Below are 18546 nucleotides of genomic sequence, written 5' to 3' on the forward strand. Positions count from 1 at the left end.
ATATATCTTTGTAGCTTATTTTATACCTAATAGTTTGTACCTCTTAATCCCCTACCCCTATAGTGTCCCTCCCCTCTCCCTCTCCCCACTGGTAACCACTAGTTTGTTCTCTATATCTGTAAATCTGCTTCTTCTCTGTTATATTCATTAGTTTGTTGTATTTTTTAGATTTCACATATATGTGATATCATACAGTGTTTATCTTTCTCTGTCTGACTTATTTCACTGAGCATAATACCCTCCAAGTCCATCCATTTTGCTGCAAATTGGCAACACTTTATTCTTTTTTTATGGCTGAGTGGTATTCATATATATATATCTATCTCACATCTTCTTAGGTTGCTTCCACATCTTGGCAATTGTAAATAATGCTGCTATGAACACTGGGGTATATGTATCTTTTTGAATTACTGTTTTTGGTTTTTCCAGATATATATCCATGAGTGGGATTGCTGGGTCATATGGTAGTTCTATTTTTCGTTTTTTGAGAAACCTCCATACTGTTTTCCACACTGGCTGCACCAATTTACATTCCCATAAACAGTGCACAAGGCTTCCCTTTTCTCCACATCCTCACCAACATTTGTCATTTGTGTTCGTTGTGATGACAGCCGTTCTGACAGTTGTGAGGTGATATCTCATTGTGGTTTTGATTTGCATTTCCCTGATGATTAGTGATGTTGAGCATCTTTTTATGTGCCTATTGGCCATCTGCATGTCCTCTTAGGAAAAATGTCTACTGAGGTCCTCTGGCCATTTTTTAACCGGGTGGTTTGTTTTTATGATGTTGAGTCACATAGGCTGTTTACATATGTTGGATATTAACCCCTTAGCAGTCCTATCATTTGCAGATACTTTCTCCCATTCAGTAGTTTCCCTTTCTTAAACACGTTCAGACGGCAATCCAAGGCCAGAAGTGTTCCTCTCATCCAGCCTCTCGGTTGAGGCCTGGGAGCCTGTTTTGTGTCCCTCTGTTCCTGACCCTCCCAAGGAAGAGTCCTGCCTGCTACTCTAGGTGCGTCCTGACCCCCCCATCTGCCACCCCGGGTACCACCCTGCCCAGCTCGGCTACTGTTCCTCTCTCTGGCATCTCTGTGGGACTCTGACCCTCTTTATGCTTTGAGTGAGACCTGTTTATGGCCTCTGCCTTTCAAAACCCAGGCTCTCCCCTGCCAGTTCTTCCACAGCAGCAGCTTCTGAGGACGGCTCAGAGGTGGGGTTCAGCGTTCCGGAAGTTGGGGACTGTCTTTCCGAGCACCCACCTGCTCAAACCACCTCCTGACCCGCGAGGGGCTGCCTTCCCACTTCTCCCCGGCAACCGCCTCAGCTTGACTTCAACCCCGTCCTCTCTGGATCCAGGTGACGGGCAGAGGAGAAGACAGCCATCAACCTCGTGCTCGGGTGATTTTTCTGGCTTGGCAGATGCTGCCTCCGTTGTCCATCATCTTCTGGGCATGTGGAGATGCAGCCTTCCAGGAAATGCAGCTCTGCTTACGGTGGAGAAGAACCACGACCCATCTGACATCTGGGTGCTGTGAGCCCCATTCCTAAGAGCACCCAGCATGACGGTTTCCATTTCTCTGATGAAATGATCTTCATGGCAGCCAGCGTTGAGGGAGGGGGTGCACAGGAGGGAACCGGTCAGGGACCAGGAGGTGCAAATGGCCACAGGATGACCTCATCCACTCGTGGGAAGGCCCAGGAAGCAGCCGTGAACGTCCTGCCCCCAATCACAGAGGGCTGGTGATTTGCCCTGAGAGGCAACCTTGAGTCTTGGTTGGGATGCACAAGCACGGATTGGGAAGAATAAAGGAAGGCGGACGGCAGGAGCCGGCTCTGGCAGAGGAGGGACAGAAGCCAGTCTTGGTCCCACATCAGCAGGGCAGCCACGGGGTGTGGCCCTGGGTTCTCCCGGGCCATTCACCTCCCAATTCCTTCTTGACCAAGCAGAGCCTCTAGAAATTGAGGATCCAGGGCTTCTGTGTTTTCATCTGAAGCAGTTGGTCTCTCCCAGCCCTGATGGGGTAGCTCCAGCGCTAGGACACCTTGAGAGAGGGGACGTCTCTGTCCCTGCAGCGGGGCGGGCAGCGGGGGGGAGGTTAGAACTAGGCGGGAATGTTGTCTCTGGCACAGACTAGGTGACCTGGCACAAAACATGGAACTGCTCTGGGTCTCAGCTTCCTCCTGAGCATGTAGGGAATAATCATGCCACCTTGAGAGGCCGGCGAGGATGAGCTGAAATGACGCAGGTGATGCGCGTAGGGCGGGCCACACTCTGAACCTTTTTTTCCCAATCACTGCGCCACCAGGGAAGCCCTGGGGTTTTTACTTTTAAATCCATCTTTTTTAAAACAGGATGATACTGTATTGCTTTTGAAAGTATTCTGAGAAGCTTGAAAGTTCTCAAAGTAGGTAAGATGGGAAAGCCTCATTCCAGACGGCATTTTATCACCACATTTTTCAGAGAATGACAGGGTATCTGCCTGACCTTTTGTCTGCTCAAGGGAGGCTGGCCACAGAACCTGCCTTCGGGGTCCCAGGATGGAGGCGGACTCAGGGAGGCAGCTCCAGGGGACAAAGCACCCACGGGCGGAAAATGCATCCTTAATTCTGTTCCCAACTTCATTCCCAATAAGCCTGGTCAACCCTGGCTGGGGTGGGGGGGGCGGTGGAGATGCCTTGGCCGCCCCTGCCTCGGGGTGGGACTTTGGTGGAGGAGAGGCCGTCTCAGGCTGCGGTGCAAATGGCTCATCGCCGGCCGAGGACGCCCCACTGCCTACACACAACCGCCCCGCCCTCCTGCCCTCCTCCCCTGTGTGCAAGCACAAGCGGGCAGAGAAATCATGAATCACAGCAGAGAAAGGGATATGAAGGACGTCTGGCGAGCCAGACAGATTTCTGTCATCCTGAAATATACATGCAATGATTGATGAAAGAGGAAGCTTTTCACTTAGTAAGAAAACTTGGAGATTTCAGAAGTGTTTATTTCCCAGAAAGAATTAAAAGTGGCATCAGACTTTGAAAGAGGTGCACCGTGATGCACTTTGAAACTCTTCTGGCCACTTGACGCTGATTGTAATGAGTCACAAGCTCCAGAGTGATGAGGCACGGCTCGAGGATTCTGACTTGCAATGAAGGCGCCTCCAGCGTGGTCCTGATTTCTAAGCCTGCTCACCTGTAGCAGTTCCTGCTGGGCTGACGGTCCCAGATTCCTGCCTGCTGAATCTTCAGACCACAGCCCGGCAGTTGTGTTACTCTTGGCTTGGTCAGGCTCATGCTCTGCTGCGGTCAAGGCCAAAGACACCTCATTTGATCAGCACTAGGTCCTGGGCTTGGAGGACCTAGGCTCGGGGCCCAGGCATGGCCAGCAGGGCTGGGGAGGGTGGGAGAGCATAGAGCATAACCCCTCTCAGGGGTGGTCTGGCTCTCTTACATGTCTCCAACCACAAGGGCAAGAGAAGAAGAGCTCTGCCACTTACTAGTGTAAGCTCAGGCTAGTGAACCTTCCCACGTTCCTGTTGCCCCATCTATAAAATCGGTATGTCCACAGTGTCTCCTTCCTCGTGTTGCAGGAACCTAGCAAGTTCATAATTGTTAAAAACCTCGGCAAGGTCCCTGGCACATGGTAAGCACTAAATTAGTGTTTGCTAAGTGAGATAAATGTGTGAACAAAAAGAAGCCAGCTCAACAGGGAGCAGCAGAGAACTTTAGAGAACGGCAGAAAGATGGAGCTGGGTCAGAAAAGAAACCAAGATGGCGCACCTGGTTGGACACCTGATTCTTCAGGAGGTAGAGTGTCCTGTGTTAGGAGAGGTGGAGTAACTCCTGCAGCCTGCCTTCCCTTTGCAGGATAACAGAAGACCTGCTCGCATACACCTGCTCCACGCCAGCAGGCATGGGATTCCAGTAGACCACAAGAGGTCTCGCTGCCTCTTTCTGCGACACTGATGTTTACCCCCGGACAATGGAGAAAGGGGGCCTCAAGCCATCTGCTAGGCCAGACGCTTCCCGAGTCCACAAGCAGTCAAGGCTAGGACTCACCAAGGTTCCCAGGGACCCTGAGTAAGGGTGGAAGTGATGCTCTGAACTGCACCACAGGGGTGCCCTGATGTGAGGTGTCGGGCGCTGCCCCCGGAGCTGCTAAGGCATGGCTCACGAAGACTGCCTCAAGCCCGCCATAAGGCTTAAACTGTCAGGTATTTTGCATCCATAAAAATGCCTAACCACTTTTTTTTATCATGCTCCTGATCTCAGCCCTTGGTAGGAGACCTTTGACCAACTCTTTTTTTTTTTTTAATTGTATTATTATTATTATTTTTTAATATTTATTTATTTATCTGGCTGCTCCAGATCTCAGTTGCAGCATGTGGGATCTAGTTCCCTGACCAGGGATCAAACCCGGGCCCCCAGCATTGGGAGCGCAGAGTCTTAACCACTGGACCACCAGGGAAGTCCTCCACCAACTCTTAGCAAAAGCCCAGGTCTGATCTCCCTGTGCTATGTGGCTGCTTCCCGCTACAGCTATCTATTTTACATTTGGTAGTGTATATATGTCCAGCCCACTGTCACTTCGTCCCAGCTTAAAGTAATTATGCTCCAATAAAGATGTTAAAAAAAAAAAAAAAAAAAGCTCAGGTCTGTCCTTCATCCTGGAACATCCTGGCATTCCAGGCTCTGGGGGGCTGGTCACCTTCCCAGCTCCTCCTTACAATTTGTCTTCTGCCCAAGGCATGGCTGTGTCTGCACCGGCCCCTGGCCTGCCATTCAAATCCCTGCCTTCAGCCTTTGCTGAGTGAGTCCTCTCTCCAGCCAGTGTCCCGCCCGTCTCCTGCAACCTACCCTTGGCCTACATCAGTGACCCCTCCCTCCAACAGGTAACAGCTTCAGACGTCAGCAATCCACTCCTCCCCTCAATGACTCTGACCTTGGCCTGGGCACAGGCTCTACCTCGGCTTTGGGACATCATGAGCGCTGTTTCCCTGTGTGTTATTTAACCCTTCATGTGTGTTGTGTTACTGTAGGTGTGGTCTCTGTGAACCAGCCTGAGTTGCATGGATCTATGAGATTTTTCTCTTGATGGATCTATGAGATTTTTCTGTTGCTCCACAACACTATGGGTAGCTTGTGTTCACAGCCATAAGTGGGATATTTGGTGATCAAGCAAATTCATGAACGGTTACACACCCTGACATTTCCAGTTATCGAAAGGTGGCGGCTAGTTTGCTGGCACGTGAAATGATGAAGGGGTGGAGGTTCCTTATCTCACTTCCTAAGCAGGCATCACGTACACAACTCAAGTACTTGGCCCTGTGAGCCTGTCACAGTCGGACAGTGTGACACAAAGACACGCTCCCTCCCCTCTGCCGCGCCAGCCACTTACCATGGTCCGGACTCCGTACTGCTTCTCCACTTTTTCCTTTAACTGTTTGAAACAGGCTTCCATTCTCTCATGAAATGGCCTTAGTGCTTCTGTGACTTTGTCTCCATGAATCCTGATCCCTTCGGCCAAAAATGGAATCTGAAAAACATACAGGGTTGACGTTCCTTATTTCTTGCTTAGTGGTCTAGGGAGAGAAATGCACACCAGACAGAAAGTGGCAACGTGCAAAATGCATCTGCTTTGGTTTCCCAGTCAAACCGGCTGATTAAATTCATCAGCAGGCAGGTTACTCCCCCAGACCAAAATGTGTAAATGACAAGCATTTGTGTTTTAAATCGGACACGTCTAGTGCGCTGTGTAGCACAGGGCTGCCCCGTTACTTTGCCTGACTCACATTTGACCATCAACACCAGAATAGACCTCTCCGTGCTTTCCACTTGAATTTGGGAAGGGCTGCGTTTTGGATTTGTTTAGCTATGACTTGATCTGTTAGCAAAGGGCCAAGTCACAGGACAAAGATTTTTTTTGCTAAGAATATTGCCTCTACAGGCAATTGAGAACCCTATTCCAAAGTGTAAAAACCTAATAATACGTGATATATAGTCCTGAAGGATGTTCTTATTTGGAAAGGAAAACCAAATTTATTCTTCCTTAAAACTAAAAAGAATCATGTCTCTGCCAACACTGCTGTCACAAATATCCATGCCAAGACTTCACATCAGAGTGTGGAGATACAGCTGACCTTTAAAAGCGTCGTAGAGACATTTTTATTCCCCAGCCCCAGAGACCCTCCGGAGTCACAGCCGTTGGGGGTGGGTGTGAGAAAGCCTCCTTTCTTCCCCTGGCTTCTGCTTCCCCTGAGGCTCAGACTGGGAGGTAGATGCTCTTCAATGCAATCAAGCTAAGAGGCTTCCTCTTAATAATTTACAATTAAATCAAAATACTGATTAAAAACAGATTTTCTTAATATGACAGAACACCAATCTAAATGAGCAGATTTATTAGTAAGAAGGATAATAAGTACACAACTGAATTTCATGTGAACAAATTCAAGAAATCTTATCAAGATGAATCAATGCATAAAATGTATTTGGCTGCCATTTACAGCACGCAGCTGGAGCCTCTTGTGGTGCTCCAGGAAAGGACGGAATAAGTGAGCGCTCCCCTGTGTTTACAGCACCCAGCCTGCTCTCGAGCTGCCCTGGCACAAAGTGTGTTTGGCTGACAGTTGGGCTTATACCCAAGGTACACGCCAGGCATTCCTTTCCGAACAGCTATCACCAACAGGACAGCGTGCAGCTAAGGTTTCAAACCAGATGGGACGTTTTACTATTGCATACGAATTACTCTTGCAGATGGCAGCCTCCAGGGGCTAAGCTGCAGTTTGTTCAGGTTCAACAGAAGAAAATGCTCACAGAAATCCTTTTGCTTCCTGGGGGTCGGCAAAGGCAGGCTGCAGACAACTTTTGGTGGGATGGTAAATGTGTCGTGGCTATCTGGGCATGAAGACAAATGTCAGGGTGCTGTCTCAAGGTTAAAGCACAGCCACTCTAGATACTGAAAGCATCTTGTAAAATGGCCCTCTCTCAAATGTATAAAAGTGTGGTCCCATCATTTCTGCATTTTTTTTTTTTGTTGGTTTGATAAAACTCTTAATCGGCCAGATTCTTGATATCAAAGAAGTTACTTGCTGGACTAAAGTTAAGACCCTTTGGTTCAGGTCTTGGGACTGAATGAACGGTGATCTGCCAGGTGAAATTTATGGGGTATGAAATGTATCCCCTCAACAGGTCCCTGACATTGGTCAGACATAACCTTCTACAAGAAGGGTGGGATCCGGCCCTTGTTCTGTGTCTGCTCGGGGCTGAACTGAAGCTATGAATAAAAAGATGCTCTGTGCAAACACTCCAACGTATGAGGTGCTTAGTACACAAACAGAAGCCATGGACTGAGGCCTCGAATGGTCTCTGGATTCCAACCAAGATGAGCGTCAAAATCTCTCAGGCAGATTCCTGAATCCCACCCCCAGAGCCCTGATTTGGTCTAGAGTGGATCCCAGGAGTCTGCACATCCAAAGAGTTTCCCAGAGCCCAGAGAGTGGGGAGGACTTCCCCAAAGTCACACCTCGAGTTGTTCAAAGAGAGCATGCAGCCTGCTCTCAAAAGACACCCTTCTAAATGGCGGTGCTGTATTTGAAGTCTCTGCTCCTGTGCGTCTGCTACTTGGATTCACGGCCTGCCGGCGGCAAAGAACATTTGGAAGCACTGCTAAGTGTTCCAGGAGCACCACCACCGGCGACATCGGTACGACTGTCATCGGCTGGGGGTGATGAATGGGTTTGGGCTTTCATCTCTGTGCATTTCAAAAGAGAAATATGGGGCTTCCCTGGTGGCGCAGTGGTTAAGAATCCGCCTGCCAATGCAGGGGACACGGGTTTCCGGGAAGATCCCACGTGCCGCGGAGCAACTAAGCCCACGCGCCGCAACTACTGAGCCCGCGTTCTGCAATTACTGAAGCCCACATGCCTAGAGCCCGTGCTCCGCAACAAGAGAAGCCACCGCCATGAGAAGCCCGTGCACCGCAACTAAGAGCAGCCCCCGCTCGCCGCAACTAGAGAAAGCCCGCGCGCAGCAACGAAGACCCAACGCAGCCAAAAATAATAAATAAAATAAATTAAAAAAAAAAGAGAAATACGCACGCACCACAGTGGTTTCATGTGAGTCTATATGGATTCATCTTTGGACACACAGCAGGGATGCCCAACAGGACAGCTGCTGTGGGGAAAGACGGAGCTGTGCCTTTGAGGAAGGGGCTGGCGCTCGCTGCTGAGCGCAGACCTAGAAGAGGCCCCAGGCAGCCTGCATCCGACCCCAGCTCCTGCCTGCAAGGGGAGTAGCGCCCTCTGTTTCAGCAACGGCAACAGCAGAGCCAGGAGCTGCCTGGGACTTAATAACCAGCCTTCACAAATGATTTTAGGCATCAGTGATGGAAACTCTGCCAAGGAACCCTTGGGATTCTCAGGAGGAAAACCTCACTTTGCCCTGATGGAGTTTCAGGAAAAAAACCAAACCAAACAAATTAACACAGAACCAGAGGAAAGCATTCCGGTAACCCCAAACTCCTTATTTTTAATGACTGCATGACTCAATTACTGATATTAAAAGATGGGTCTTCAAAACATTTGCAAATGAAAGCAAGGTCACAGGTAATGTTTTGAATATGTATTTTTCATCACTCTTTGATTTAATGAAGTGGCTAGAAAACAGATTTTTTTTCCCTGACTTTCCTGTGAGCTACTTTAAAATTCATCCTTTAATATACTTATTAGGGGTGATGACATAGTGCTGACATAAAGCTCTCTCTGGGGAGCAAATTATTTTCCTCTGTAGGGCTTGAAACTCTTAAAATCCAATTTTCTGTAAAAGCTTACAGGAAAAAAAAAAAATCAATAGAACTTTTGCAGACCAAACTAGTTTTTGTGTAGCAATGGTTTTATAGCCTTCAGTGGAGTTTTGAATTTTGTACCCTTTGGTTTTTACAACATCTAAAATGGAATCATTCAGATCTTTAGATTCTCTCCCTCTTTTTTAGTAACAGAGGGAGACTGCCTACCTGAGGCTTACATCTTGTGCAAAGAAACCATCATGGCCAAAAAGTTCCCTTAAATTCAGCTCCCAGGGTGTCTTACCACAGAAGAATTCCAAGGCAAATTGATATCAAATGCCTACGGATTTGTGGCAAAGTCACACCCATTAGGATGGCGGCTATAAAACAAACAAACAAAAAGAAAACCAAAAAATAACAAATGTTGATGAGGATGAGGCGAAATTGGAACCATCGTGCATGATTATTGGTGGGAATGGAAAATAGTGCAGCTGCTGTGGAAAACAATATGGTGCTTCCTCAAAAAATTAAAAATAGACTTATATGATCCAACAATCCACTTCTGGGTATATACCCCAAAGAAGTGAAAGCAGGAAACAGAACAGATATTTGTACACCCACGTTCATTATAACATCATTTACAATAGCAAAAGTGGACGCAACCCAAATGTCCGTCAGCGAATGAACAGGTAAGTAAAAAGTGGTCTATACAGACAGTGGAATACTATTCAGCCTTAAAAAGGGACAAAATTCTGACACATGTCACAACACAGATGAACCTTAAAAACATTATGCTAAGTGGAACAAGCCCGTCACAAAAGGACAATGTATGATTCCACTTATATGAGGTCCCTAGAATAATCAAATTCATAGAGACAGAAAGTAGGATGGTGGTTTCCAGGGGCGGGGAGGATGGAGAGTTATTGTTTACTGGGTACACAGTGGTTTTGCAAGATGAAAAAGTTCTGGAGATGGATGGTGGTGACGGTTGCACAACGATGGGAACATACTTGATGCCACCGGACTGTGCACGTAAAAATGACTAAGGTGGTACATTTTATGTTACATAAATTTTATCACAGCAATATCCGTATATATTTTATAGATATAAAAGAAATACTTGTAATTAGGCTTGAAACCAAAACTCAGCCCCGCTCCACCCTAACAGGTCACACAGCCCATGTGCTGATGACGAAGCCAGGACGGTGAGGCTCCGGGGAGGCCGGTGGGGCTCCGGGGAGGCCGGGAGCAAAGCGGCCACAGAGCACTGGTCACAGCCTGGGACCCCTGGGCTAGGGTGGGATGCCGCCCAGGCACAGGGAGACCCTGGCCTCTGCCTTCCTCAGCCCTCTTCCCTCAGCCTGGCGTGTGGGGTGTAGATAAGCAGCACCCTCCTTGACTCCCACATGAGAAAAGGAAGCTTAAAGAAGCAAGTTGCCCAAAGTCCAGAGCAAGTAGGCAGAGCTCCCACGGGAACTGGGTCTGGACGTCCCCTCCGCCTCCAGGCTCATGAAAGCTCCAGAAGCCCAGACACACGAACAGGGAACTTCCAGTGGAGCCCAGGACACCCTCCAGAGCTTGCCCAGCCTTTCCAGACCATGTCCCGCTAAGGAAAGACTCAGAAGGCCTCAGGAGTACAAGCAGAAAAGCCAAAGAATATGCAGAATTACAGCTGAGGAAACAGAAATGAGGACCCCTTCCCCCGACCCTGACCACCGGCAGGGGGAACAGGAGGGTGGGTGCTCGGCGGTTCCCCATCCCCGCCTCTCACGCCGATGGCATCGGCTCGAGCGCCCTCCCAGGACAGGCTGGGGCCACGGTCTCTAGGGCATCACCGTCCTGACCTTGCCCGTGATGTTCCGTTCTGTCGATACCAGACAAAGATTTTCCAGCAGGCACTGCACTGACCGAGGGGAGGAAACAGACCAGGCGCATTTGCAAGACAGAACTTTCTAGGTGTTCAAATGCATGACTACAGCCAGGGGTCGAGTTAATCACGGCAGTGGTGAATGGGTTTATCCGGGACACACATGGTCACGGGCGCTCTGGCTGATGTCCAGGGTCCTCCGTGGCGGCTGGCAGGTGTGCCAAGGTGGCCCTGGTGGATCTGGTCCCAGACTCCACTTTCCCCGCCTCGGGCCCTGCAGCTGCCGCTGGACATTTACCTGCCAGGCAATCAGGTCCTTGAGCTTCTCGATCTTTTCGTGGGCCTCCGGGTGCTCCTGCAGGTACCGCTCTGTAAAGAAGGCCTGGTGGAGACAGGGAGAGCCACTTAGTACACCAGCACACGTTTCTGTACACCAGGCCTGGGGAGAGAGCTGTGTGTGAAACAGACGCACACCACGGCCATCACCCAGCTCATTCCCCCCAGGGTTGGACCCTACCCCAGCAAAACACCCAGTAAGGTCAGCACAACAAATGGACTTCGTTCACTCACTGTGGCGGCCCCGTCCATGGAGCCCAGCAAAGCCACAGCTGACCCGGGTCGCTCACTTCGCTGGGAGGCAGCTCCCCAGCTGCGCTCGTGCCCCTGACCCCCATCCCGGGTCCGCCCTACAGCTGAAGGCAGCTGGAACAGAGCGTCACCTCTCTGTCCAGGGCAGTTTCGCCTCACAGCCCGCTTTCAGGCAGAGCCCCTTCTGCTTCAGTTTGCACTTTGTCTAGACCAGGGGGCAGCAAACCTTTTCTGTGAAGGGCCTCAACTCTGCCACTGTTGTATCAGGAAAACAGCCACAGACACCAAGTAAAAGAATGGCCGTGGCCACGTCCCAAACTTGATTTACAGAATCAGGCGGCAGCTGTAGTGCAGACCCCTTGTCTAGAGCACATCGCATGATCTCCAGCTTCTGCCTGGTCTTACTGAGATATTCTCCAGGGAGACCAGCTGGCTGTCCCCACTGCACCAGTCTCCCATCTATTTTAAATATTCTAGGTCTTTTGTCTTTCACTGAAACTGTATCTTTTGGCCTTTAATGATCCCAGGTCTCTGGACAGTCACGAGGGTCACTCTCTAGAGCTCCATTAGCACAGCCCGGTGGGGGGTGAAGATGAGGGGACAACGCCCAGGCCGGCCGGGCCTGGGGTGCGGTCTTGACCATCGGGAGCCCGCAGAGGCTGCCTCTGGGCAACCTGGCCTGGGCTCGGTCACTGCGGAGCTCGCTCAGCGAGACCAGGGTGGTTTCCGGGCTTGGAGACAGGGTTTGGAGACAGTCCGTCCCAGGACAGGGCTGGAAAGAGGAAGCTGGCGTGTCACGTGCCTTTTCGTAATTCGCAAAGCCTCCCATGACGGCGGGGTCCACGATGCCGTTCAGGAGCATGGAGAGGGGGTTGACGGGGAGGCTGGGGTCGTCCAGGTGCTGCTGCACCATGCTGTTTATCTTGTCGTTCGTCAGCTGCATGGTCTCGATGGCGTTCTCCAGGGGGCTGATCTCCACCTGCGCGGGGGGTAGGACGGAATGACATCGGGCCAGCTGCCACATCCCCTGTCCCGCCAGGGCCTCCGCTGATGCCTCTGGCTCCTCGCCAGAGGACACACATTTCCGAGTGGGGCAGGCTTCCTACTCTCCATGCACTTTTCTTCCCAGTGGCTTCTGGGGGCCAAGGTCCCTCGTCACCCAGCCAAGAGAAGCCGGGCATTTTAGGATCTTTATGTGTTTCCATAGACCTGTCCCCACATGCAAATTCCAAAGGCACAACGCGAGGTCACCTAGACCTGGGGAATGTGTGTGCACTTGCACGTGTGTATTCGTGTGTGTGTGCGCGCATGCGTGCGTATGTACACGTATGGTCATCCTAGGAAAACACAGCCCTGAGTGGCGCTTGAGCACCGTCTACGTGCTTCACAAAGCAGGCCTTTTAACTATGGCCTCGTTCGTTGCTTGTCTTAAGGAATTTTGAGCAATCTCTCCCTGTCCCTGAGGCAGGAGGTCTGGGCGCTTTGTCCCTGGACTTGCTTGGTTAGGGAAGCGGGGGAGGGGCAGAGAGGTCCTGCCGTGGTCTCCACAGGAGGTCACAAGCCCTCCTAGGAAGGAACAGCTCCCCCCAGCCCGGTGGTCACCACTTCAACTGGACCTCACGGGCCTCCCTTGCAAACCCGCCACTGGTCAGCGGGACCTTCAGAGCAGGAGGCGGGGCGAGCCAGCAGGGGCCCACCTCGCCGCCACTCCTGCACCTCTGCCCACACCGCCAGGGCCCTTCTTTCTCTGGGGGCCCCTGCAGGGCCCGGTGAGGCCCCGCCCCACGCTCCTCTCTGGCTCAGCCCGCAGGTGCCAGGAGGGTGCGTCCGCGTTTAAAACAATACCACCACCTTCCCACCAGGCCTGGCTCTAGCAGACCCTAGGCTGGGCCCTGGAGCCACGTCCAAGGGTGACCACAACACATGATAATCTGATGCTTCCCTTCCCCAAGGGCAGTGGGACGGGTCCCCACCTGTGCCGGGGACCCTAGGGTGTCTTTAGCAAATGGCAAAGCAGAGCAGCCTGTTTTCTCCTTCTACAGCCCCTGGGGATTGTCTGAGAGGTAGAGAGGGGGGGTCGGGGGTGCAGAGATGTTCAGAGAACGGAGAGATCCTAGACTGACACCCTCAGTCGTCACTGGCGAGCACCTGCTGGAGAGGTGACCTGATGGAGAGGAGGTAACACGCAAAGAGGTGGCCGACCAGGTGCTGGCCGCTGAGGGTGCCCCCTGCTTGCACGTACACCCCAAACAACACGTACCCTGGGGCCTTTGTTTTCACCCCACACCTGGCTTTATCAGACCCTGGAATGCACCATCCCAGACACATAACTTCGCCAAATGGACCCTCCAGGGCAGAGTTCCATTTTGACTGATGGCTAACCCCCTGCCGCTGATCCCGTTTGCCGCAAGAAAGAGCTGTGTCCTAGCTTTATCAAACCAAGAGGGTCAGCTGCTGCCCTCACAGTGTCCCGTGCTGGTCTGTTCCAGCGATGGCGGGGCCAGGGGTGCGGACAGCAGGATTATTACAGTCCTGCCCTCCTGGGATTATTCAGCCTCCAGCTTTCTTCGTTCACTAAAAAGGGCAAGCACAGCCCGTGGCAGAGCCACATCCTTACAGAAAATCAGGGCTCAGCCCTCGCCCCCTCGAGCTGTTAAGCCCCGTCCTCACGCATCCGGGCTGGCTCACGGAATCCCCGATTACAAACGGCTTACGGGAAGAGGCTCATTAGGAGGATAGGAGTGGTGCCTGTTTATGGAAGGGTCTCCTGTCCTGTGGTCTCCCACATGTACACCACCAGCTCCAAATGGTGCCAGCGAAGGCTTGCATTTCTGCCAGCTGCCACGTCTCCTGAGCCTTCCAGAGGTCAGGGCCCGCCTGGGTGCTAGGGGGGGACAGAGTGGGGTCTCTGGGGACACAGGAAGTGGGGGCGCCCTCCGGGGGTGGGGAGGCGGGCACAGAGCCCTAGGGCTTCAGAGCAGGAGGAGGGGGCGCTGGAGATGGGGATGGGAGGCAGCTGACCACAGGCACGCTCAGGGAGAGGCCCAGAGCTCAACTGGCGTGGACGAAGGTCAGGAGTGGAAACAAGGCTGGGAAGACAGGCGCCAGCCACGTCCTAGGGCAGAAGCAGGAGTTTCCAAGGGGACTCATGGTAACTGAACAGTGGGCACCACCCCTCTGGTTAAGATCCTGCCAGGTGAAAACCAAAGGCATTGAGACACATGACAAAGCACACATATTCCAATCAGACCTTGTTATACTGGCAATGGTCACGCTGCTGCTGCTATACCTTCAGTAAGAACCTTCTGCCCAACTCTGGCTCCTGTGATTGGAACTGTCCGATAGCTCAGCACCAAGGCAAAGTTTAGCTAATGAGATGCGGGTCATTATTTCTTTAAAAAGTGCGGGTGAGGGGTATATTCTCAAGCTACTTTTACTTGAAAACGAGCAAGTACTATTAATCAAGTTGTTTGTCATGTAAATGGCAATAAAACCATCAGGAAGAAAGATCTTAAAAAGCATATGTAAATTGGAATTTGTCAAACTTTTCATTTCGGTAACAGAAAGAACTGTCAAAACAGCACAGTGAAGACTGGATTTCAATGTTTTGTAAGAAGAAATGAAATCTTAGTTCTGGTTTCTTTCTGCGCTAGAGGAGGTTGTGATTACACAGCATTTCCACCGCAGTACCCGTGGACGGGGAGAGTGATTAACGGGGTTAAACCTGATGTGGGGTCCGAAGCATGCCTGCCAGCCACAGTGACCAGGTGACACGCCCGGGGAAGAGGCCGTGTCAGACCGTAGAAGAGGGGGTGATGGGCAGTTCCTCCTGCGGGGTGTGCTTACCATGAAAACAGATTTGACCTCAAACCACCTTAAAATGCCAGGCAATTTATACGCAGTCGTGTATATGGTCCTTTCGATCCACATATTCTGCAAAGGGAACACACACAGGACACTTGTTAGGAGAAGGATGTTGCAGGTAGATGACAGCTTCTGTCCTCACGGGGATTTGCAAGGGTCTGGGAGGCAAGGTCACCAGCCGCCCGGGGAACACCTCACAGGCCATGCTCTGCTGAATTACCAGACTGTTACACAGGACACCGCGGCCCCCTGTTCCCTGGCCAACGGTGCCCGTTTCCCTAGCATTTGGCCAAGAAAATACAATCGAAGGGGAGAATTATATACGTCCACACGAGGGAGGTTCCCTCTGAGCAAACAGATTTTTGGAAAGGCTCCAATGAGCTTTACGTTAGCCTTACTTAGCGTTCAAAAGAAACCTGAAGATGAAAATCCATTGAGGAAGACTGGGGTTCATAAAAGTGACCTCTCAACATTCTAATAAAATCAGTCAGTACTCTAATGATGAATTTTTTTCTTTTTTTGGCCTAACATATATATTTACATCAGAAAATGAAGATATGGAAATAGAAGGCAGAAAAATCACTCAGTACCTAAAGATGACAACCTAACCTTTCACTATCTGGGGTTCAAGGCTTCTTACTAAGCATTAACAAGTGTGTATATGTGTATTTTCAATGAAAATGTATTCTTCCTAAGATGGTATAGTACATATTGCGGGAAGCTGTTTAAAGCCAATAAATGTAACTCCACCCCTCTTTAATGGTTGCACAGAACTCCGCTGCAGGGGTGAACCATAACCCTTTCATCCCACCCCCTACTGCGGGATGTCTAGCTGGTAGCAGCCTTTGCCTGGTAAACCTCCCAGTAACAGAGAATCACTGAGCAGTCTGAGTCTGTCCACAGTGATCCAAGTATAAAAAGATGGCGTAGTGGATTGTCAACATTTCCAGAAAACCGGCTGGAATTTAGAAAGCGTTTTCTCCAAACCCCAGATTCCAGGCTGGGAGAGGGGAAGGACCTGGCCGAGGCCCCAGGGACACAGGCCAAGGCTCCTGCCGCCCCCAGGGGCTGCTGGCTCAGGCACCGGCCTGGAAACTGCAGGCTGCACTGCTCCCCAACTCCAGCATCCCTGGCGGGGTGGGGGCTTCGGGTTCCACGTTGACCCTGTCTCTGGCTCCCTCCTCCTTGCCGGCTCTGGGTTTCAGAACTCCATGCGTGGCCGGGTTTGGAGGCACCAGGCTGCTCTGAGCTCCCGGGCTGGCCTGGCAGGGAAGCTCTCCCAGCACCCAGGCCCTGGGAACCAGGCTCCCCGAACCAGGCCCCAGCCCGGCCTCCCATTACCACTCAACCCCCTGCGCTTATCTGGAAGCCTGGGGCTTTGTCAAGCACGTGAAGGACTAAATCCCGTGGCTTCTGAAAGCCTCATCTGTGTGTGAGAACCTAACGGGGCCATTAGGGGATTTCTGGGCCATTTAGAAACAGCCCAGCCTCTAAGGTTTAGCGCAGCTCCGGCGTCAGGAGCCGTGCTTATTCTCAGCTCTGCCTCGAATGGCTGCGCAACTGTCGGCAATTTGCTCGACCTCCTTGTGTCTCTTCCTTCACAGTATAAGAACCTAGATCGCCGCGAGACGTGAGAGGCCTGAGGGAAATTCAAGAACTGCCCATACACCCTGCAGCCACGGTGCTACATAAATGACAGAGTGATTGCTGTGATGACCAGAGCAGAGACGGCCCCGAAAGCCCAGCCCCGGTGTGGGTGTCTAGGTGGGGCCTTGCCTCTCTCACCACTGCAGACGGTGCCACAGTGCAAGCAGTCACCAAACAGGTTCAGGATGCCACACTAACCAAGAAGTAGGGTTTTGGTTTTGAAAGAGCCAGCGATGAAACTGGGGACAGCCTTAGAATTTCCCGACTCCAAGATCCTAGTTGACACACAGGAAACTGGGCTCGGGAAGGGCAGGGCCTTTCAGGGGTTGTGACTGGAGACTCACAGACATCACCCTGGGGATCAAAAGATTATAGGAAACAGGGCTTCGAAGGGAGGGTGGGTGGAAGGCAGCTTTGCTGCAAGTGCTCTGGGCTTCCCTTTGGGCCAGCAGCATGGTGCTAATTCAACTTTGACCCCCTGCACCCCCAGAGACCTGCAGACAAGGTCCCCGCCAGGGGTCCTTGGGGCTAATGCCACCTTGAAATATGGGCCTATCTAGGGATTTCCAGAGGAGGTTTTTTCAGGGCAGGAGGAGAGAGAAACGTTAACATTAAAAATAAATAAATAAATAAATAACACTATGCTTTCAACATACAGTTTTGAGGGCATTAGCCCACTGTGGCCCCCTTTGCCTGGTAAAGCAATAAAGCTATTCTTTTCTACTTCAAAAAAATTAATTAATTCATTAATTAAAAAATAAAAAAGCCATGCTTTACTTCATGCCTTTCCGAAATGGAATCCATTCAACCAGTTGTATGTATATTTTTTAAAAGGTTGCAAGAATCTGTGTCAACATTTCTATGACTCTAATGCGGTGCCTTCAACAAGGCACAGACGTTTAGCAACGTGTGGAAACATTTGTGATTCACTGTCACAACCGGGGAGGCTCTAGCTGGCACCTAGTGGGTAGAGGTCCGGGATACTGCTCAACATCCAATGAGGCCTGTTATTCAGCTGTGCCCGCGGGGACCCTGTTCGGGCGTATTGTGCCACAGTGAAGTTCAGGTGTGGGCACCGGATAGTGAGCCCAACTCACCTCCTGACTGCTGGTCCCCTGCAGAGAGCCATGTAAGCACTCGGCACCTCCGAGAGCTTATTTATAACTGAGACACCAGCACCTGCTCCAGGACCCGGGGCACAGAGGAGGACTCAGATACACGCAGGAGGGAAGCAAGTGTGCTCCGAGCACGCAAACACTCTCAAAGCACTAGTTACCTTCTTACAGTATCACAAGCACCTTAGTGATACTGTTTGTGAAATGGTCTTCATTTCACTAAATTTGAATGGGTGATATGCTAGGATCTCTGCACATAACACACAAAGGCATTCAATCCTGCACTGTGGGAGCCTTTGAGAACACACTTTTCCATGCGCAGTTTTGTTAGTGGTGACATGAGTTTGGGGGTGTTTTTTTTTTTTTACCGCAAATTCGTTGTCTGGGTTTTTCTCTCCCTTGCGGATCGGACGAGAATATTCAAATCGCTGGACCTCGTTTACTCTGTAAAAACTGTACAGAGATAGAGAAATCATTAGACATTTAACCAGAAAAGCAGCCGATTTGCTTTTAGACACAGGATCCGGTCTCCCTATAGGTCACTGCATCCCTTAAAACATCTCCAGCCTTGACCTGGAGCGATAGCTGGGCTTTCTTTCCCCGCCAGCCTCAGAAGAGAGACGTTGGCAGGTGGAAAAATTACCTTGAATTTTTGCCTCCTCCCTGTCCCTGACAACGCTCAAGGGAGAAGAGATGCTGAG

At 51.0% G+C, this 18546-nt stretch overlaps 1 protein-coding gene across 2 annotated transcripts in view; it reads right to left on the reverse strand.

Annotated features, from left to right (window-relative positions):
• The window catches only part of DOCK1 (dedicator of cytokinesis 1), a 527932-nt gene that overhangs the window by 18041 nt on the left and 491345 nt on the right, over nucleotides 1-18546 (reverse strand). For both annotated transcript variants that reach the window (XM_059900693.1, XM_059900694.1), the window contains exons 43-47: nucleotides 18214-18298; nucleotides 15066-15152; nucleotides 12022-12198; nucleotides 10930-11013; nucleotides 5381-5518 (exon numbers count right to left, since the gene is read on the reverse strand). In XM_059900693.1, the coding sequence (XP_059756676.1) occupies nucleotides 5381-5518; nucleotides 10930-11013; nucleotides 12022-12198; nucleotides 15066-15152; nucleotides 18214-18298 (571 nt within the window). The remainder of the gene's footprint in view (nucleotides 1-5380; nucleotides 5519-10929; nucleotides 11014-12021; nucleotides 12199-15065; nucleotides 15153-18213; nucleotides 18299-18546) is intronic.

Source organism: Balaenoptera ricei, chromosome 16 (genome assembly GCF_028023285.1).
Source record: "Balaenoptera ricei isolate mBalRic1 chromosome 16, mBalRic1.hap2, whole genome shotgun sequence".
NCBI classification, from domain to species: Eukaryota; Metazoa; Chordata; class Mammalia; order Artiodactyla; family Balaenopteridae; genus Balaenoptera; species Balaenoptera ricei.